The 22,829-nt window shown below is 48.6% G+C and overlaps 1 protein-coding gene across 10 annotated transcripts in view; it reads right to left on the bottom strand.

Moving 5' to 3' along the window:
• Positions 1-1,602: 1,602 nt before the first annotated feature.
• SRGAP2 (SLIT-ROBO Rho GTPase activating protein 2) overlaps positions 1,603-22,829 on the bottom strand; it is a 236,138-nt gene continuing 214,911 nt past the window's right edge. For 3 of the 10 annotated variants that reach the window (XM_059940413.1, XM_059940422.1, XM_059940449.1), the window contains 7 exons: positions 19,714-19,938; positions 14,771-14,850; positions 12,528-12,708; positions 10,894-11,040; positions 7,607-7,645; positions 7,070-7,394; positions 1,603-4,955 (listed from right to left, as the gene is read on the bottom strand). In XM_059940413.1, coding sequence (XP_059796396.1) covers positions 4,572-4,955; positions 7,070-7,394; positions 7,607-7,645; positions 10,894-11,040; positions 12,528-12,708; positions 14,771-14,850; positions 19,714-19,938 — 1,381 coding nt within the window. In that variant the 3' untranslated portion in view covers positions 1,603-4,571. The other 7 variants (XM_059940431.1, XM_059940440.1, XM_059940459.1 and 4 more) reach the window with 6 other exon arrangements.

Raw genomic sequence — 22,829 nt, 5'->3', positions numbered from 1 at the left:
CTAAAACTCCATATTCATATATCCAAGACTTTACTTGATATCTCCACTTGGATGTCTAATAGTCATCTCAACTTTACCAGGCCAAGCAGAATTCTTGACTAACTGTACTACTTCTTCCCACAGGCACTCACTATCTTATTATATCGTTTCATTTTTAGAGTAACACTTATTTTGCTTATTCATCTGTTCTCCCTGAAACCAGAAAGCTCCATTATCTGTTCCTCTGTTCAATACTATATGACAGTGTTTGGCACACGGTCAGGCTTAACTGACTAACGAATGAGTCTTTGGCATATGTAATATGCCAGGGTTTCTAACTCCTGAGTAAAAGGAAGCTTCATATGCCTATGGATAAAAACATTTAGGTTAGATCATCATAAAGACCGTTTCCTAAATTCAGACCCACCTGGTCTCCTTTTTTGGTTTCTATCTGGATTGAATGGGTCTGTTTTGACTGTGTTCATTGTCACTGGTTTCCATCAAGCTCCCATCAGAATATATGAGATGAGTTAAGAGTACCCCAAAAGGATAGCCCGCCTTTGCCTTAGGACTCTCTGAAAAGGATCTGGGGTCCTCTACTCACAGCTTAAGCACTAGCTCCATCTCACAGCTCGTCACCTACGTTCCACCGCACAGGGTGGCAGAAAAGCCTCAGCTTTGACTTAGCTAAGACCAAGGGACCAGCGAGAGAAGATCAAGCTGGAGCTCTACCATAAAGTGAGGGAGGGAGAAAAGATGACACATTAGAAGGGCATGAGAAAGTGGAATAAAAAATATACAAATAACAGATGGCAATGGCAAACCTAAGGAGAGGATGTAACGTGTCTGGGGTAGGATTCCTTGTATTACCACTGAACATTGGGTATGAGAGATTTGATCCACCCCAGGGGCCTCTGGTATTAGAATAAGCCCATGAAACCTAAGTGTGGGCCCTAGGGGCTCCAGGATGCATTTCAAACGATCACCTTTGAATAACTTCACCCTCGAATATATGATCTGCTAGAATCAAAATCTAAGGGAGAGAAAGCATTCTCAGTATGCTCCCACCCCACCCCTGTACTCAACACCCACAGCACAAACACACGGGTAAGCTCTGCTTCCAGAGGCAGGGGGCTGCCAAGGGCAGAACGGACCCAGGGCTTTGGTTGTGGAAGAAATAAAACCTTCAGTCACCCTCAGTTGTGGCTGACAAAGCTTCCAAGCAACTGCACAGGCTCCACTCCTGCAAATGGGGAAATCTGACTAGTGACAGAAATGAGAACAGTCCTCACTGAAAACAGGGGAGGTGGATTCTGGGGAGGAAATGGTTCTCATGGCAACAGACTGCCCAATGGTGAGCGGGAAGACTTGCTACACAATCTCTTAGGTTCCACACATGGGCTAAGTGAAAATGCTGGGGGGAAAAAAAATCCACATTCTAAATGCACCTCTGCTGTGTCTTGCTGGGGGAGGGAGAAGACGGTTGGCTCCTGAGGTCACCCCAACTCTCCTTCTGTTGCCAGGCAGGGCTCCGTAACCACAGACGAATCAAAATCCCTCCTGGGAAGCGGGACTCCTGGATTGGAGATTTCAGGGAGTGGAGAAGGGATATAAACTGCAGCATCGAAACCTAAAAACGTATTTTATTTCGAAGTTGTGCTTTGGATTTTCCCCAATCCAACATCTGTTGAGTGACAGTCTTAGGTTCACACAAAGCATCTCCAAGCATACATACAATATTCCAGTTATCAACACTATTTTAAAGAATATACCATTTTACACAAACGTGACATACAAGTCAGACGCCACAACATTGCAATTCCCTGGAAGACCTAACTTCTCTTCTGAACGTGAAGTACATATACACCAGCCCTTCCAGTGGTCTGTTCATCCTGTTGCTGGCATCATCTCTCCTCATCTCTTTGGGGAGAAACCAGGGCACCCTGAGGAGGTTGGCTGAGACCAGTGTTTCCAGTTTACAGGCTGCTGGCTGCAAACTCCTCTTTTCCAAATTGGGATGCTGGTAGCCCCGCCCCACCTCTGCTTCCCAAAGACTGACCATCAGAGTCCACACCGGGAAAAGGATCCATGGCGCCAGGGGCAGATTGGGGTTCTTCGAAGCATCATGCTGGTTTAGGAAGCATATCTGAGGAAGACTGGTCTCCCTAGGCCCTGGGTGGCCAGCTCCGTTTGGCTTTTCGGTGTAAAAATCACAGTGTGCAACCTCGATTCCAGTTGATTGCAATGAGCTCTGCCGAGAAGGACTCTCCTCCTAGGGTTCCTAGTCCTCTGGACAGGACCATCTCACAGGTGTCAGGAGCACCAGAGAGGGGAAGACAACTCGGCTCCCAGAGCGGGGGTAGCAGGTGACCTCTCACACACTGTCCAGTTCATGATGCAAATCAGCAGATGGACACTGACCGAGGGGATGGTGAATGCAAGTCATGTACTGGGCTGAAAGAGAAACAAGGCAGGAGCAACAGAACAGGCCCAAGGTGTTGTCATTAAGGAGCTTTGCCTTTCCTTTCTTAGAGAAGGGTGTGCCGGAAAAAGAGGAAAAGGGCAGGTATGGGCACCAATTTTGACCAGTTGGATCAAAAGGAATGTCAAGTGAAGGGTAGGGTTTCATTTCCAGCAAGGAAGCAGATCCTTGGGTATGAAAGGCCCCTATTGGCTCAGGACCTGTGTAAGTCCAGGTGACAGACAAGGACAGGCCACTAAACAGAGCAACAAAAGCCAAGAATGCGGAGGACTGTGGGTTGCCTCTCACAGGTTGACACACGCACTGAAGGAGTTCTTCATCTCTCCCTCCTGGCTCTTGGTATGGTTTTCCTGGTGTTGCAGGTTACTTTCCTAACTAACAACTTCCTGCAAAGCTTCTCTTTTCCTTCACACAAAAGGAGGAAAATCCTACCGCTTTCCATAGAGCCAACTACCAACTTCAAAATGTTGGTCTGAAGAGGATTTTCTGGGTCAAAGATAAGAAAATTCAGATTTTCCTATCTGAATGGCAACCCGTTATCTCTCCTAAACTGTGGAAAATAAGGCAAAAAGCACAGCTTTAACCAGAAAACAGAGAAGAGGAATGAGTTTCAGCTTTAACTCAAGTAGTTGTCTGAGACTCATGAGCCTGGGGTTTGACTGCCCCCAGCCCTGGTCCTCCTGGGATAGCATGATGTTAGGGGAGCTGGGACCATGGGCACCAGATTTGGAAAGCAAATTAAAGCAGACAAGGGTTTTATTTTTGCTTTTTGGAGGTGAACCAGAAAAACAGCCAAAGGAAGGCCCAAATATTCAGCATCCAATTTTTGATTTTCTTAGATTCGGGCCTTGGAAAGACCTTAAAGCCTGTGGGGCGAAGAGTTCTCTTAGTTGTCCTTGTCTGGATAAATGAAGACCAGTTTTAAGGAGCAATGTCTCTCTTTAATCTAACTAGGGCTCCCTAAGCCCCCGCTGGTCCCTGAAGAGAGGCCTTGTAGAATAACCCAACTAGGGGATAAACTTAGAATACATTTTCATTTGGGAACAATTTTAGGACTAGCAAAGCTGAATTTAATTTTTAATAGGATAATGAATTTTATGTCTTAAGTACCCAAAAAAGTGGGAGGAAGGACCCATTTCTTACCTTTTCCAAACCTGCCAAAAACACAATAAAACTGTCTTAAGCTTCTTTACCCTAAAAGCAACCAACTATAAAACTGTCTTATACAGGAAAATGTCTTAAATGGAAAATGGTCCATCAGAGACAAAGATAGGAACCCGAGAAACGTCTATACATTCAGAAAAACTTTAGAAGTTCTGTAAGAAGATTGGGTTGTAGTTCTAGAGAATGGAGGAGAGCAAAAGCAAACACCAATGATCAATTCACACCAATAGAAAGAAGACAGAGAGAAAGCCCCCAACCCCAAACAGTTTACAGGATTGAGTCCCATCCTGCTAAATTTCACACGGTGGAGAGATTTCAAAGGCTAGGTTCTCTGGCCCAGACAGAGTTGAGATTTGTAACGGAAACAGAGACCCCTGGTGGCTCCTGTGTGAACTGCCACAATAGCTTACAAAGAGACCGGTCTATCTAGGACCAGGAGAGGCTACACATGCCAGAGACTAGAAAAACTTGTGTGTGTGTGTGTGTGTGTAAAACAGAGAATGAACTGTATATGATTCTCTATATTCAGTACCCAAAACAAGATGCCACTGAGAGCTGGCCGTCAGCAGCCAACCATCTGGTTAGGCATCCCCTGTGTCTGAGGGGACTGAGACTTCAGCCCACGGCCCTGTGACTTGCCTTGCCAGATTTCACAGTGACCTGATAATGGAAAAAACCTATCTCTGGCTAACCTAAGAACAGTATGTACTGTAGCTGGCTGGATTACGACAACTGGGGGAAGCAGAGGGTAGCGGGAAGGGTGGGGGAGGGCTGGGCGATAACGAGGGCTTCATTCTCAAGGTTTTGGGTGATGGGAAGGCTAATTCCTGCAAGAACAACTTAGAACCTAATTTTCAACTGAAGTCCCCAAGCTAGTTAAATAGGAAGATTTTAATAACAGTCAGTCCCTCCAGTCCCCTTGTCTAGACCAATTAAATTACATCCCTCAGACAGTACAAGACTTGTCAGTGGGCTGTGGGGAGGCAGAGGAGTTGACACCGGGGCTAGTGGCATTTGTTTTGGGGAAGACAGTGGGCTTGGGCCGTGTGGCTGGCGGCTTGACTGGGGCCGCCATCTTGACAGACTTGACGGGCCGGAAGGCGCAGGCGATGTCCCCAGCAGTGCTGGCGCTACGCTGGAAGGTGGGCTCGGGGTCCTTGAGGAGCTGAGTGTGCAGGGGGCTGGAGGGCTCCGATGTGGGGGCCACCACGGGGGAGGTCTTGAGGGGCTCCAAGGTGTCCAGAACCACGTCCGGGGTGTGCTTGACGCTGCTCTGCCGTTCTAGCTCCCGCAGCTCGTTCAGGGCAGAGTTCATGGTCGCCTCAATATCCTGCGGACAGGAGAAAGGAGAGAGTGAGGCTCACGTAGGGAGAAGCCCCCAGGGTCCTATTTCAACAACTTGGGCCAAATCATGGAGAAACCAACTGTAAGGAGATGTCCAGATGATTTTATTTGGCCAAAATCTTTGAACATATGGATGTTCAGAATGGGAGGAAAGGGGGGCAAAAGGACTTTCATTCTCATGAGGGTTTTTTTTTCCCCTTTAGACAGAGTGGTTGAGATGCTTTTTAAATAGAGCCCTCAGGTTTTAGACACATGCACAGATGTATCTATGGATGAGATGACATGTAATCCAGCAGGGACAGGAAAGGTGGATGAACTAAGAGTGGCCAGGAGTTTGGTCATGAGTTCTTGGGATTCATATTCTACTTTTGTTTGAAACTGTACATAATAAACAATTCTTAAAAAAAGTGGTACAGATGAAGTATGATCTTTGTTATCTTGGACTTTAAAGGCCAAAGGTTAAGAGGGTTAGTCCTTCCTCCTCAAGGACTGAGGGAAGGTTCAAGAGCCCTGGCCCTGAGGATCCATCAGGACACCCCCCCACCCCTGCCCCCGCTCCACCCCATCCACAGCGTTCATCTTGATGAAGCCATTTCCTTCCACCCATCACCATGAGAGGGGACCAAGGAGTGACCAGGAGGGGGAGCCAGAGTCCACATAGGTGAATCTCCTTTGAGTTTCACAGTGGAATACTCCAGATCTTAGGAAACAGCAGTCCTAGCTCAGGAGCTCAAGGCAGAACCAAAGACCCTCTGTATGCAGCCAGCTGCCTCCCAGGGAGACCTCCCAGATCCCTCCCCACCTCTCCACACACTGTGCCTAGCACCCCCAGACCACTGCAGGACTCCTCCCTTGGGATTAAACTCACATGGAAAGACTGCATGTTTCAAGCAAAGGCCCCTGGTTAAGGCTTCTTTGCCCTACAGGGTAATCCATGCTTTCTGCTGACAGTGGTTCAATTTCACTCATCCCTCTGTTGTTCTCAAACCTTAAAATTGTGCAGAAAGAACTCCATCTCCCTCCTCAGTCCCGCTCTGCAGCCAGAGTCTGTCCCAGTTATGTAGCTATTCTGACGTTCCTAACACCTGGCCAAAGAGGGAGCTGGGAGGATTCCCGTGGTGCAAGGCAGATTGCAGCCAAGAGCTTAAGGAGAGGCACAGAAACAGAAGGCTAGCAAAGCAAGACATCTCAGGCCCGTAGCTTAATACTGTGCTTGCCAGGTACACCATCCCTAAGCAGAGCACCGCGATTAAGCCAACAGAGGCCACACCAGCCTCTACCCTGGAAGTTGGGGTGAGGAGAATCTCAACTCAGTTGAGACATAAAAGGGCAACGATGAGTCCTTAGTTCCTACCTGGTCTAATGAAAATTATAGAGTTGGGAGAGACGTCTGAGTGAACTGCTTGGAGTGGCCCCGAGAGTCGTATTTTTAGAGGTGGGGTTGGATCTCTAATATTTCATGGAAAACAGAGACTCGTCAGTGTGATGCATACATGGAAGGACGACCCTGTAGCAAGGGAGCTCATCTCCACTGCCTCTGGAGGCTTGGGCTGGAAACCTTTCTGGTACCGGAGTGCCCAGTGGCAGAGTAATTTGGGGCCTTCAAGACCAGGAGCAGATTGTTGATTGATCATTGATCTATCACTAGGGACCAGAGATTAGCCTCAGGGATGATGGGGATGGCACATTGATATGAAAATGCGGCCAGAACTACCTCTGATCCTCACCACTCGGGCAGCTTCACTGAAATCTACCAGGGTCTCAAGACTCAAAACTTGGGCTGAATGGATTCTATCAGAAACACTCAATCTGTAACTACTGGCTTTAAAAATTACAACGGGCTTGCAAATAGCCCATATATGAGTAAGAAGCCTGCCTTCTTTTATTTTGTCTTCAAGTTCTTTCTGGGGAGAGAGGGATCAACAAATTTCTTGGAAAGCCATCTTGTCGGGTCTAGTTGTCTAACAGTCCCTGAACTCAGTGTATAATGTACAAAGCACCGTTCTCTTTCAAGTGCCGTCATAATGAGCACGGGCTGCACTAAGCAGCAGTGACAAGTGTAGGCTTGTGGTAGCTATTTGTCCAAGAGCCCCCAGTTACCTGTGCAATGACCTCAGGGTCCATGGGCCGGTGGTTATTGAAGCTTTTTGACCTGCCTGCTGTCACCGTCTTCCGGATCTGTGGACTGTCCAGCCGGTTCTTCAGGGATGAGTGGCGGCTGATGGAGTTGAGGCTCCCATGCCCACTGATGGAACACTTATCTGGCCCTTCCTTGGGGAGACTCTGGCTCAGGATGGGCTGGGAAGATGGGCGGCAGCTTGCCCCCACCCCTGGGGAGGCGGAATCAGTCAGGGAACTGCTCAGCCCATGGCCGTCGCTCCGAAATGTTTTGCGGATGCTCCCAGATTCTGGCCGCTTCCTTTGCCTTCAATGACAAACAGAAAGGGCGGTGTGATCAGGGAGCCCTGGCTCCGAGGAAGCTAGGATTAGTGAGAGAGGGGCAGATGTTGGCACCCAGGGATTTCTGGAAGGAGAGGACACAGAGCATGTCCTCTCCTATGTCAACTTCCCTTGCTTTCTCCATGTCTTTGTCTCCCTGCCACCCCCGACCTGGGCAAAGGAGAAATAGATACTTACTTGGTGGTCGTGGGCTTTGAGTTCTCAAGATGTAAGGTGCTGTTAGGAAAAATGTCTGATTAAGCAAAAGTTTCTAATGGGAGACAGATTCATGAAAAGGTACCCTCCGTTACCTGCTCTGAACAGAAAGCAGGCCCCAGACCCCAGGTAGGAGAAAAAGTCTCACCATCACCAAGGAGGTAGGGAGTTGCTGGTAAGAGGAGAGTTGACTATTCCAAATTTTAGCATGTTTCTTAGTCCACTGACAAGACTAATTATTTTGGGCTTTGGCAAGAGGCTGTTGTTGCTTATTCTGCAGACATGGAACAGAATATTTTTCAAGAGGCTGCAATGCTGCAGAGTTTGGGCCACGTTTGTGCATTTTCTAGGGTGGAAATACATCTACGTGACCCTAAGTCACCCAGCACTGGGCTGAACCCTGGCTCTCAGCCGATCTGTTTCAGACCACTAAAGCTCTCAGATGAAATGGTATGGCAGAATCTTATTCATATGGGTGTTGCCCACTGCTGAATAATTTCATTATCTCTTGGAATCAGATACTATAGGACCTAATCTAAGAGGCAATGACACTTCTGGTTTGGGATGGCAGCTGGGCAGCTCTGAACTTTAATCTACTAAGGGCCACTGAGGCTGAGGTGGGAGTTGGGGACGGAAGAAGGGAAGGGGTAGGACCTGAAGATAAGCTGGTCCTTGGGGCAGGGCCACTGCGGAGGTCTTCCTCATCATACATGCCCGGGGCCCGGTTCGGGATTTGGCACACAGTAGCCACTCCGTGAGGCTGCCTGCTCAGCAGCTTTAGCCTCGGGGGTCAGCCACTCTCCAGTGGATACATGATGTTTGCAGAGTCTTATAAGGTCCAGTTGAAATGACTTTTCTTCCTCTGCAAATTCTTCCCTGCCCTCCCTCCCCCATGGGCAGGCAGACTTGATCACTTCCCCTTCTGTTCCTTCAGTGCATCTACGGAACCACTTTTTAGTGACTTGTCTCTGTGGTATTCACCTTGCCCGACTGTGAGCTCTGAGGCCAGGGATCACCTTATTCGTCCCTGAAGAAGCGGCACGCGCACCTGGCACAACAGGAGGCGCTCAGTAAACGTGTGGAATTGAACTGAGAGGCTGCACCCTAATAACTCCTTGCTGATTTCCTTTTTCCTTCTTGTGAAGAGGGCTGACTTACAAGGCCCAAACTGCTAAGGAGGCAGATTTATGGAGTGGCTGGTGTGGGCCCGGCCCCAGGGATATAGAGGGAGGAAGACAGAGTTCCTGGTTTCAAGGAGCTCAGCCTGGTGGGAGATCCAAGCGCAGCTTGTGTCCTGAGACTGCCTCGGGAATACAGAATAAGGGCACCTAACTCAGCCCTGAGGAATTCAGGGGTGTCAGAAAGGCTTTCCTAAAAAGAAATCTTCGGACTGAGTCTCAAAGGGAGAGGAGTCGACCAGGTGAGGAGACAGCAGATGTGAAGGTCCAGGGGTGAGAGAGAACCCAGGGTACTCAGGAGAGAGAAGGAGCTCGGGAGGAGAGCTGTGTGGGGCAGGAGGTGTGGCTCGAAGGCCGAGTAGTCCTAAGGGCAAGACATCCCGGGGGGCGGCTGCTCACCCACGGACCAGCTGGCGTCTGGGCAGACCACGTCCTCCAAGACCCCATCCTGATACCACCAGCCAAGGAGTTCACGGGAACCGCCTTGACTTTCTACCAGATGTTCCTCTTTTGACTATTCAAGGTATTACTGTCTACAATTCCTTTGTACAAATGGCAACAAATATATGATGGCTTAAAAATATGTACCCGACTAATTAGCTAACTCTCTCTCCACCAACCTCGCCTTGGTTTCTGGGTTAATTACAGGCTTACAACCTTATGATTACAGGCTTATAATTAACGTAGACTTGTAAATAATGAAGAAAATGTCATTAGCCCACAGTTAACTTTGTACTAGCTGGCCCCCCCAACAGGGCACTATGCTGGAGGGAAATAAATTAAATCCTTGATGCTTCTTACCATCTGACTGAAATTGTAACTACACTGACCAAGTGAGCTGAATCAGCTACTTTACTAAGTAGAGGGTGAAAGAGATGGAAAAGAAACATGTGCCCCAACCACTCCCCCTGCTACCCTCTGGTTGGAAAAAAGCCAAGAGATCTGGGCGACCTGGTGCAGTTTAAAAACAACAAGCATCTTTTATTCTCCTTCCAGTTTCAGTGTCCAGAGGCTACGGTTAACAGGTTTTCAATGTGCAAATCATTTCATTCCTCCAAAGCCAGAGGGGAATAAAAACTGTACATCATCTCCAATCCATATTCATCGGGAGCGCCCTGGGGCTTGTCATCCTGCTGGCACTGGGCCAAGTTTCAGGGTCTGGCGGAAAGAGGTCTGTAGGCTTTGGGGCTTGGTGTCTGGCCCCTTGAGATGAGATTAGTTCTCCAATAACCTGAATGTCTCTAGGGGAGGCAGCAGCACACAGGCGTGGAATCCCTCTAGACGGCCAGATTGGGTGTGGGTGGAGTTAAAACCCCAGGATGTTGCTAACAGCCACTGTGAGAGCTGGGGGGCACAGTTACGATCCTGCTGGACAGAAGTGGGAATCTGCAAAGGGACTAACAGGGAAGGATAATACACAGGGCCAAAGCAATAGGGAAAAAAAATGGCAAATTATTTCTACTGGTGTGAAAGGGCAAGAGAAAAGGGAGCTGGGGGGTTAGACAGTGACGAAAGAGCTCAGGACAAAGCTTTCCTTGGCGGGGGCTGGTGGGGGTAGTGGTCTCCTTTCCTCCAGGGGAGCGAATGCAGGATGAGGGAGAAACAGACACGTGATATCTAGATAAACCATCTGGGGTGACGTGAACCTGGTAGAAGATGCACGAGACTTCGGATCTTTGAACAGACAAGGGCCAAGGAAGACATCAAAGATTATTATTTGAGTCAGAATTGGAAAAGAGAAGGCACCTCTGAGAAACAGTACAAAACCAAGTTGCGTGAAGTGACTACAGCTTTGGCCAAAGTTTCAGCAGTCAGATGGCCAGGAAGGTCTGAGCGGACATACGCTGCGTGGACAGAGGGGCACACCCGTCCTTAGTGTGACGGCCGCTAGCCGGAGACCTGGGCCTGCTGACGAGGCCTGTGGATGTTTCCTTGGCCCTGTCCACCTTGGAGCAGCCACGAGCACATGCAAGCTGTCGGGCCGGGAAGTGGGGGGATGCGGCACAGGGATGGAGAGGGCAGTTAGGCCAGAGGGTGAGGCGGGGTGTCGCAAGTCATTCAGGGGAGCAGAAAATGAAAAGCAGAGCTTACTTGTTGATGTTTGCAAGATAAATATCGGCTACATGACCCCCACTGGGACAGCTGGCCCCCGCTCTGGCTGTCACCTTTTCTTCAGGTGGCTCAGAAATGACCTCAATCTCAGACTTGGGGCTGGACCTCTCCACGACACCGTCCTCGCTGGGGGAGAAGGGGCAGGCAGGCAGGGAGGAGGGGAAAACAACAACAACACAAAAAGCAGTGTTAAATCGGCAAGATGGCCCCCCCGACACACACGCGACCCCGCAATGGTTCTGAGGCAGCAGCGACGCCTGGCTGGGCTCTGGGAGCGGAGGCAAGGAAAGCTACGAGCATTTGGAGGGTCATTTAAATAAAAATAAATAATCCTGCTGAGTTCTGCGGGGTCCTCAGATCCTCTGAAAGCTGGGCTAGGGGACTCCTGGATTCGAGGTGTCTGCCTTCTACCCCTCGCTGCTTTCCCGGGGCAGCTGTGCCGGGGCCACCTCCCGCAGGAGGTCCAGGTGGCTGTTTATGTGCTCAGGTCCCGAGCACAGCTGGGCAAGGGCAGTCAGCTCTGCCGTGGCTCTGGAGATGCCGGCGTTGAGGCAGGACACCGCCACACTCTGTCGTAGCGCATCTAGCCCCGCTTAGAGCGTCCAAGCCGGTCCCAGGTCTCTCCACGGCTCTCCCGGCCCCTCTGGCTACTGATGACAAAGAAAGCCCCTTCTCCCCAACAATTCATCTTCTCTCGGTCCTGGAGTGAAGTCATAATGCTAAATTTGGGAGGGTCCTGTCCACGCACAGATGGCCACCAGGTATGCGATGTTATCAACAGAGGGAGGATTTCCCCGCAGAACGAGCCGGGGAGAGGCTGGGAGGGTGCAGACTCATTCAGGATATCAACCTTTAAAAAATAATATTAAGGGAAGGACTAAAAACACTGACAGCATCGTATCCAAGGGGAGGGAGTCGGGGTCAGAGGCAGGGCAATGGGGCAGGGAGGCAGATTTGAGGGGCCACGGGGAAAAGCCTTCCTGATCCAAAGACATTGCTTCAAAGAGCAGGAACCAACCTACAGCCCGTGTGATGAAGTCTCTCTGGAATCAGTCCATGTTCCCTTTGTTCCCCGATATCCTTTCCCCTCCTCTCCCCTGTCTTTCTCCAAGTCAACCTCATCTGGGTTAAATGAACTGGGTTATTTCCACAAGGCTGCTTAAGCTAGATTTCTACTAGAAAATGAACTCAACATTTTCATTTGCAAGTGGAAAAGTGCCATCAGGTTGTTTAAAAAAAAGACAGAGAAATCAAAATGTTTTCCCAACCTGATCTTTCCAGAAAGAAAATATAAGTGGTCAAATAATAACCCCTCATTATCACTCATCAGGTATAAATGTGGATGAGCGCTGGCTGGCAAGTTTCTAAAATGACTGGGGGTGGGGGAGGGTGGTGGAGATGTGATTGGCAGGGGAGTAGAGAGTGGAGAGATGAAAAAATAATTCTCCACTCAGTCTCTGAGTCTGGGGGCCCTTCAAAGGAACCGTGACACTTCAGGACTGTGTCGGCGCCCCCTAGGGGTTGGTCTCCCTCATCCTCCTGGGCTCCAGAAATAAAGTCTCACTCCCACAGTGCGGCCAGGGACCCCTAAAGGTGCAGGGGGCCTAACGTACGTGTCTTGGACCACGATGTACTGATGGGGGATGAGTCCGTCGATGCCATTGTGCCGGCCTTCCCACCAGTCGTCGGAAGCCCGCTGGTAGAGCAGCAGGGATGCCCCCTTCTTGAAGGACAGCTCTCGGGCTGTCCGGCCCACGTAGTCAAACTTGGCAATGGCCTCGATGGGCTCACACTCTGAGAGGGGTGGAAAAGAAGGAAACACGTGTTGTTGGGACTCACAGACTCAGGAAACTGGGTGGAAGAGTCCAGTTCACTGAATTTACAGTGGTGGGAAGATAACCTAGTGTGAAAATAAGTCACAGATGATCTATAAAGCAGGTGATTCCCGTGCAGACTGTGCAAACCCCTGAAAGCACTTGTATGCCCTTCCTTGCCTTTGCTCATGCTGTTCCCTCCACCCGGAATCCCTCTCTCTGTCACCTGCCTGATGAAACACATTGAATCACAACTCAAACATCACCTGCTTCCTCTAGTAACTTCCTTGGTGTTTCCATAGCTCTTTATGCCATACTGTACTTGTAAGCATTACTTCCTTTCTGACTATAAAATAACTCCATTAATTTAGAACACTTAACATATTGTACTTTGAATAATTTATTTACATTATCCACTCTCCCTACTAGAACATGAGCTTTTAGTCTCTATAAAGAGAAAATAACTTGCCCAATCAACTTTCCAAGGAGCAAAATATGGAAATATATTTTGTGGTCAATACATGGAAAAATGCACATGTAAGTGATTTGAAAAATTAGAAGGGGTGTGCAAAGGCAATGTATTTTTACTTTTGTGTGAGCTTCCGTTTCCTCATCTATAAAATGAGGATAATAATAGTGCCCTTTTCAGGAAGTTGGTGTGAGGAGTCAACACATAACAATTTGTAAAAGTGCTCAGAACTGTGTGGGCCCACAGTAAGTGCTACATACGTGTCAGCCACTGTTATTATTGCCATCGTTGTCATTATCTGTTCTGGGCGGCAGGTAGAGGTCAGAGAGCAAAAAGAAGGCACCCACAGATCAGGAACCCGGGGCTAAAATCAGATGTTCTGAGTAGTGGAGAGAAAGGCTACTTACAAACAAGACCATGCCTAGACAGCCGGGGCAGATGGGTCTGCTCCTGAATGGGCAGGGTTGGGGACTTCACTACAGGGGGCCTGTCTAAATATCCCAATGTCAGTTCCATACAGCTGCGGGTTTGTCACTCGACCTCTCTGGCCTCAGTTTTCTTAACTATTAAATAGCAGCTCTATCAATTTCACTAGGGATTAAGATATAAGACATATAAAGCCTCTAGCAGTGCTGGGCACACGTAGGCTCTAATCAAATACGAATTTCCTTGGTTCACCAAATCCCTTCCCATTGTGTGGTAAATTATCATATTGATCCATCTGACCTTAAGAGCCAAAGCAGCAATCCTAATTTTTTTTTCTCCTTTAAAAGCTGGCCTAGGATTGCAGAATTCATAGCAAGGCAGGGAGCAGGGAACACTGCAGTCTGTGCCATTTTGTTCTTGTGCCCAGAAAATTCTGAGGCCCCTTGTCAGCTGCTGAGACTTCCAGAGCCCAAGCGATCCAGAAATGGAGGTGTAGAACTGTTGGCAGGAGGGGGAATGTGCTGGCTGGACAGACCCTAATAAATCATGGGCACCGCCGAGGCCCACGGACGACAGCTGCGCATTCCAGCTCTTGACGCACACCCGCCAGGCTGCGCAGCGCATGTCTGTGCTTTGGAAAGGGTCAATTTTTCCAGTCGGCAGGCGTGAGAGCATGTGGTTTCTGCGTCCTGATTCCCATCCCCCTCTGGCTTGCTTCTGCCGGGTTCTTGGCACCCAGCTTCACTATTCCCTGGGCTCTCTGTTTTTCAAATGAGCTCTCCTTCACTTTGGTCTCCAGCTACCTGGCAGGAGTCTGGGCCATGACAAGGGACTGACAGTATGCTGGTGAGACAGCCAGACGAGACAAAGAGCTGGGAGGTGGACGAGGGGCAGTGAGGTGGGGCGAGAAGGGTGAAGGGCTGAGGTCTAGCTCTTCACCTCTGGTTTAATACAGAGACCACTCTGTTTGAGAAGGTGGGCTGTCTCTCCAAGAAAGGGAAGGAGTGAAGCTGGGAGGCAGGAGAGCTCCCTGCTCGTCTTGAGGGCACTGCTGGGCAGGAAGGGTCATCAGGAGCACAGGATACATAATCTCTCCTTTCTGCTTCACCACCCCACAGTCCCACTGACTCCAAGTGGGGCCTCGTACCGTCATCACTTGTATGGTGCTCTGCGGCCACATCCTGGGTTGAGTCTTCAGCCGAGGTAGTCTCTCCGTGAGGGCTGTCACTGCAACAGAACCAAGAGTAACTGGGACCTCAGCATTTGCTTACAAAATTCTTGTCTTCTCTTTCACACAGCTTCCTTGGACATGGGATCTATCCTAGGCTCTCTAGATCCTGCTCACACACTCCAGACAGATGCTTATAATGAAATGTAAGGCTCTCGGGATTCTCTAGGCTAGCTCCTGCTACAAAAACTACTCGAGACTACATGGGACTTACAACATCTTGACACAAGGGGAACCCCATTTGAACTTATAAATCTTTTCGAAAATACGGAACAACTTAGCTCCTCAAGGGCTATTTCTCTAGGTGAATTATTTCCTGGAGGGAGCAAGGGGGAAGGGAAACACTGGGCTTTAGCATCGGATACAACTGGATCCGAAAACCAGCTCTGACACTCGGGAGCTGTGTGACCCTGGGCAATTACTTAATCTCTTTCAGCCTCAGCTACCTAATCTATAAATCGAGGATAATGGTCTATATATCTCACAGAGTTGTGTGAGGATTCAATGAAGTAAGAGGGAGTGATTAAAAAGCAGTGCTTTCTTTCCTTCTTTCTCATTTTGCTTGATGCCTCTGGCTGCTTTGTGGTTTAGTACTGGTGAGAAAGTAGGAGGTGAGTCATAGAAATGAGTGGGAAACACAAGCAGGGGAGGAAAGTCTGCTGTGGGCTGGACACTGCAAGAGGGCAGAGGATGAGAGCTGGGTCAAGTTCTTGACAGAATTCATGGAGCCTAAAATTACCCAGGGTGGAGAATCGAGAATGAGCAGGGAAGTTATTAGGAAAGTCATTTCTACTCCTGATCTCTTGGACTTCAGAGTGCATGGGGAGGAGGCACCAGGAAGTTCTGACTTCCTGAAAAGTAGAGAAAAACCTTGTTCATTTCTAAAGTTTCTTCCTCTGGCGGTAGGTAGTAACAAGTGAGACTTTCCAGGCAGTTCTATGGAAGCACCATCACCCCTCAACCCCACATCCTGGCTTCAGTTTCTACCTTTGAGCCTACAGCCTCTCCCTCCTCAGCGGACGGGTCCTTCACTCCTAGAAAGTTCCTCAAAAACTAGGGGACTAATTTAGAACTCACCCCGTGTGAAGCAAGAGTTCCAAGGAGGCTCTCCAGACCCCAGAGAACATTATGGGAGAACATCAACAGGGATTCCTCTTTATCAGAAAATGTGGGCACACTTTCTCACTGTTTTCTGGGCCTAAAAACCCTCTGAATGAGTTTGGTGACATTCTGGAAACCCTTGGGACCCCAGGGGTGTGCAGGGCAAAGGCTCACTTTTCCCCAGACCTCTGAGTTCATTTCTGCGGCCGTCCACTAAGGCGGCAGCTCCCAAATTTCACAGAGCCCTGGATTGCTTGTTAAAAAGAGACTGCCTCACCCACTCCCAGAGTTTCTGATTCACTAGGTCTGGGTGGAGTCGGGACACTTGCATTCCTAATCAGCCCATGTGAGGCAGGTGCCGTTGGTCCAGGGACCCCACTTTGAAAACCACGGCTCTAAGGTAAAGACAAGCTGATGCTTTATAAGGTCCCTTCTAGCCCTGAAATGCTATGCTTCTCTCATTCCACATGCACACCCCAGCCTCACTAACACCTGTGGTCTCAGAAGCAGCCCAGCATGCTACACCGCAGGCAGTCCTGGAAAACTGGGTTCCGGTTTCAGGGCTGGTAAACGTGGCGCAGTGGGGCTGCGGGGAGGCCAAGCGGCCTGGTGCTCCCTCTTCCTGGCTGTTCTGGTCTCCTGGCCCATCTCCAGTATACTTGGGCTCTGACTCCCCCTTTGCCACCCCTCCCTCCCCTCCTTCATCCATCTTAGCTCACTTCGCTGGCACTTCTCTCTCTTCTGATGGAGAGGCTGGGAGCCTTCTGAGTGGCTATGAACCCAGCAGTCAGATGGCCCCTCCTACCCAAGGTCATTTACTCTTGATCCTGGGGTGCTTCTGGCCTCTCACCCAGTCTGTGGTAGTAACAGGCCCTGACTAATCTTGTGGTTTTCCCAGAGGCTGCTAATAAATGGCAGATGCACAACCAATGGGGCCGGGGGCTGGTGGTGTTGTGCTGGGAGAAGACCTTGGACAGAACTGAGAGGAAGGTGCCCTCCCATCTGTGCCCGGTGAGCCCTACCAGGGCCCTGCTGCACCGGGCCGTGACGGGGGCTCTGTGTCCTGGAATGGGTCCAGAGCCTGCAGCGGTTTGATATGTGAGAAGGGAGGTGAAGCAGGAATCGGGAACACTATTCCACAGCTTTTCAACACTCATGCAAGGGAAACCAACTCTCCAAGTCACATGCACAAGGACAGCTCCCTGGAGCCCATCAGCCAGTAGGCTGAGACCTGAACAACATCCCTAGTCCCCACCAGCCATCTGTCAGTGACCGGAAGCTTTCTCTCCGAGCTGGTGAGCCTAGATTTCTCCAGCTCAGCCTCAGATGCCGGGATCTACAGGACAGCAGAGAAGACCGAACTCAGCAATGTCGGTGGTATTTTTATGTTCACAGACACATGAATAGCACTTTCCTCACTCCTTGGGCTGGAGGCTCCTTCTGTGGGGATTAGGGAGAAGCACGGACTGACTGGCCTCTCATTAAGTAAGCAACCTCCCCTGTCCTCCCCTACCTCAGTCCATAGCAATGGGGCTGGCTGAATTGGTTCCAGATGTTGAATTCAGATGGAATCCGATTTGGGCTGGCTTATGCTTTCAGCCCAGGCTGAAACACTGTTTAGGGGAAGAAGGGAAAGGGAGGAGGAGGAAGAGGTAAGGGATGTTAGGGAGTAAAAGAGAGAGGCAGTTTTCTTTGCGTTTACTGGGAAAATGACCCTGTAAGTGGCACGATGGGGGCAGTGTGGGGCAGTGGGTGGTACCCTGCACTAACAGTCAAGGGGTCAGGGCTGGGATCCCCACCACTGGGGTGGCCTCAAAGATTGTCCCTGGTCTCTCTAGATTGCAATGACTTAATCTGTAAAATGGAAATCTGTTATTTGTCTAACGGAAGGGTCTAGTAAAGATGTGCCCTAGGAAGATTCTTTTTGACCCAGCTCCCAGAGAAATGGAAATAAGAACACAAATAAACAAATGGGACCTAATGAAACTTAAAAGCTTTTGCACAGCAAAGGAAACCATAAACAAGACCAAAAGACAACCATCAGAATGGGAGAAAATATTTGCAAATGAAGCAACTGACAAAGGATTAATCTCCAAGATTTACAAGCAGCTCATGCAGCTCAATAACAAAAAAACGAACAACCCAATCCAAAAATGGGCAGAAGACCTAAATAGACATTTCTCCAAAGAAGATATACAGATGGCCAACAGACACATGAAAGAATGCTCAACATCATTAATCATTAGAGAAATGCAAATCAAAACTACAATGAGATATCATCTCACACCGGTCAGAATGGCCATCATCAAAAAATCTAGAAACAATAAATGCTGGAGAGGGTGTGGAGGAAAGGGAACTCTCTTGCACTGTTGGTGGGAATGTAAATTGATACAGCCACTATGGAGAACAGTATGGAGGTTCTTTAAAAAACTACAAATAGAACTACCATACGATCCAGCAATCCCACTACTGGGCATATACCCTGAGAAAACCATAGGTCAAAAAGACTCTTGTACCAAAATGTTCATTGCAGCTCTATTTACAATAGCCAGGACATGGAAGCAACCTAAATGTCCATCGACAGATGAATGGATAAAGAAGATGTGGCACATATATACAATGGAATATTACTCAGCCATAAAAAGAAATGAAATGGAGGTATTTGTAATGAGGTGGATGGAGTTAGAGTCTGTCATACAGAGTGAAGTAAGTCAGAAAGAGAAAAACAAATACAGTATGCTAACACATATATACGGAATCTAAGGGAAAAAAAAGCCATGAAGAACCTCGTGGCAAGACGGGAATAAAGACACAGACCTACTAGAGAATGGACTTGAGGATATGGGGAGGGGGTGGGGTGAGATGTGACAGGGTGAGAGAGTGTCATGGACATATATACACTACCAAATGTAAAATAGGTAGCTAGTGGGAAGCAGCCGCATAGCACAGGGAGATCAGCTCGGTGCTTTGTGACCACCTAGAGGGGTGGGATGGGGAGGGTGGGAGGGAGGGAGATGCAAGAGGGAAGAGATATGGGAACATATTGTATATGTATAACTGATTCACTTTGTTATAAAGCAGAAGCTAACACACCATTGTAAGGCAATTATACTTCAATAAAGATGTTTAAAAAAAAAAAAAAAAAAAAAAAAAAAGATGTGCCCTAGGGATTCCTTTTATATCTCTATTTCCAGGTGAAGTCATGACGAACCTGCTTCAGTGGGGCACTGGGCCTAACCTGCCGAAAATGGACCTTACCCCGCTTTCTCGTCACAAATGCCTGAGATCATTATTAAATTATCATTGTATAAACTCACAGTCAGGAAATTACGCTTCATATCTGAAATCTTCCCAATAAGACAGAAATTCCCTGGGACGCAGGACTGTTCTTCTCACAATAGCCAGCTCCGAACAGGAGCCTGAGAGACACCGCTGCCTGATGAACGGCAGTTCTGCGTACAACCTGATCAAATTTCCTTTCCTGGAGATCATTAATGTTCCTGTTATTGCTGTCATTATCTTTCAGAATGGTCTCTCATCACTCAGAACTCGTAAAAAAAGGAGGCAGCCTGAAGTGGCACTTAGTAGTTTGGGTCGAGGTGGGGCCCTGCCTACAGCAACCCCCGATCCTGGCAGCTTGAAGTGCCTTGGAGTGGGAGGTGGGAGGATCTGGGTGTTTCCCTCGGTCTCGCTTGGCCATCTGGCCCCCACGCCAGTGCGTGTTGGTGACATTTCCCCTCCTCCAACCCTGAGCCCCCTACCAGTAATCCTCCGTGCTCCCTCCTCTGCTGTAGATGGGGCCCTCCAGCTCCCTAGGGTTTGGGAAGATGTTCTCGTGCTGGATGATGATGGTTTTGATCAGCTCATTCACGTGGGCTTGGCAGGACACCTGGTCATGGCCCTCAGGCACTGACATCAGCGAGGGCCCGAAGCAGATGGCGAGGTTGTAGGGGTCCATCATGTTCTCTTCACTGAACTGTGATAAACTGGAGGAGAAGGAAGAGGGGGCAAGCTGAAAAGCACTCGCATGAATGCCCAGAAAACACAATCACAGGAGGCACCGCCAGGAGCAAGAACAGAAGTACCACAAATGGCCACCTGCTTTTCTGGGCATCAGAGCCCGTCTAGAAAGCTGGTAGGGGGAGCACAGAATGACCACCAGGATAGTCATTCAGGAGCCAAGGGAAGGCAAAGCGGAGGTCCCTCCTTGCAGATCTCACCCCTCCTCTTTCTCTAGCTCCCTGTTCAAATCCTACTTACCCCCCAATCCCCACCCCAACCCTAGACCATATCCACCAAATCCACCCTGCCTTGAGGACACACCACTCTGCAGAGCTGGATACGCTCCCACAGACCAACCCACTAAGCTGACAGAACAGACGGAGCCCCTCGGGCTGCCCTGGTAATGACACGGTCAGAAGACGCAGGCATTGTGCATTGTGTACCTTCTTGAATGGCAAAATAATCAAATTATTAGGGATATTCCATTCTAAGCTCCAGACTTATTTTAAAAAATAGCCAACCGATTAGCTTTTGTATTCCATCAAGCCCGTGAATTTCTTCCTGGAACAGCTAATGCAATCGTTTTTCATTTTCATAATATCCTCCTCCACTATTACATTCAGGATTTATTCAGGAAGAGGTCAGCATGTAGCTCAGCTCCTGCTCAGGCTTCCCCTGGACGCAGTCTGACTTCATTATCAGGTATTTTATTCCAGGAACTCCCCCTTTCCAGCCAGCAGCTGCTCCAGCCATACCTCCAACCCTGGCCAAGGACCCAAGCCCCTCAGTGGTGAGTGCCCACTGGTCTGTCTGTCCAGGCACTGAAGGCTGGGCTAGCTCTGGATGTACCCCACCCCTAAGAGTCTGCAGAAATGTGAGCTCTGCTACGGGGTTCTGCCTCCCTTGTGGGCATCTGGATTCTGATAGATCTTGAGAAGATACCAAAGCCATGGTGCTGAGCCAGAGGCCTGGGACTCAGCTGTCTTCATCTGAGTAGCTGTTCTTCAGAATTGAGCAGAGTTTACTTCTAGTGTATCCAGCATCCAGACTCAAATTACCAAGCTGGTCTCTATCTCAATGATTCTCTCCTTCACTGAAGATTCAGATACGTCCCCGGTCCCCTTAGAGAATCACTGCAGAACATGTGAAGTGGGACAATGAAGTGCGACAGTGACAAATAACTGTCATGGCTGAGAACCACTGCTCTGTAGGACCCGGTCAGATGCAGGGAGGCCTGAGATGGGTGAGTTGATGGATCTCAGTGGCCAGACTGCTTCATAGGAGGTTTTAAAGATTTAATTTTATAATCCTCTCTGGCTCCTGAATTAAAAGAGAGCAGAGATTCAGAAAAGGCTGGTAGAAGTTTCCAAGTCTAATTCTTGGTCAAATAAAAACTGGAGAGAGACAGGAGAGATAATTAGCTTGGGAACCTTAGCAGGGACAACAGAGGCATGAGGTGCCACGGGGCTAAAATTGTAGCCCATCCCAGGCTGGCTGGTTCCTCGAGTCATGGAGGGACAAGGAGGAGGAAGCCCGTTTCTTTAGTGTGATCTGACAACGTTTTGGTAACATGGAAGAAAAGCAGTAGTTTCTGGGAAGCCTGGTGGTCAAAGGGAAATAAACTCTAGGCCTGAGGGTCCCAGTCTAAGCTCACTGAGAGAAGAGGAATCTTGCCCGGCCTTCTAAGGCAAGGACTGCTCAACTCCTAGGCGGCTACAATGACCAGGGCCAGAGAGGACCTGTGTTCATGCACTGGGGTCCACTTCTCATGGGTCCAGGTCCATTTCTTACTCCCATTAAAATACAGACCAAGATCCTTCTTTCTCTTCCAATCTACTGGAACACCTAAGTTCTGGGGGTAAAGCCATGGTGCTTAACTACTTGAGGGACACAGGCTCCTTCAAGAATTTGACAAAAACTAAGGATTCTCTCCCCAGGGAAATTCATATATGAGCACATAACAAATGCACACAATTTTGTATATAATATAATGGTGCTAATAATCCTTGAAGACTCTGATGGCTGTACCTGGTATAAGACCTCAAACACTGGATTTTTATTTTTAAAGAAATTTCTAAAATGGATAATATTGGTAACAGCTCCCTCTTTAAAAAAAATGTTTTTTGGTATCGACTTCTATATATGCCATCTCCTCTAAGAATTGTACTATATTTCTTTAGTTTCTGTCCATAACACGAGTGAACTTTCCTAATTGATTTGAACTCATCCTCTTTTGAGCACCTTAAAAAGGTCCAGTGCAGTGGGTTTTGGGGGGAATGAGAAAATCAGGATTGGTGTGGGAAACCTGTTTTTCATCATGCGCTTTTCTGGACTTTTTACTTTTAAATGATGCATATTTGTTGGTTCTGAAGAACCTAGGAGCAGGACAGGAATAAAGACGCAGATGTAGAGAATGGACTTGAGGACACGGGGAGGGGGAAGGGTAAGCTGGGACGAAGTGAGAGAGTGGCATGGACATATATACACTACCAAATGTAAAATAGATAGCTAGTGGGAAGCAGCCGCATAGCACAGGGAGAGCAGCTCGGGTGCTTTGTGACAACCTAGAGGGGTGGGATAGGGAGGGTGGGAGGGAGACGCAAGAGGGAGGGGATATGGGGATATATGTATACGTATAGCTGATTCACCTTGTTATACAGCACAAACTAACACAACATTGTAAAGCAATTATACTCCAATAAAGATGTTAAAAAAAATGATGCACATTTGTATCTCTGATTACATTTAAATAGAAAAACAAAACATCCCAAGAATTTTAGAGTCAGGCAGACCTGGTTTTGAGCCCCAGCTCCATTGCTTACCATCGTTTTGTACTAGTTCCCTAGTTTCTTCATAAAATGGGGGCAATTATGTG

This window comes from Balaenoptera ricei, chromosome 1 (assembly GCF_028023285.1).
Source record: "Balaenoptera ricei isolate mBalRic1 chromosome 1, mBalRic1.hap2, whole genome shotgun sequence".
NCBI lineage: Eukaryota > Metazoa > Chordata > Mammalia > Artiodactyla > Balaenopteridae > Balaenoptera > Balaenoptera ricei.
This window is presented reverse-complemented; position numbering and strand designations above follow the sequence as displayed.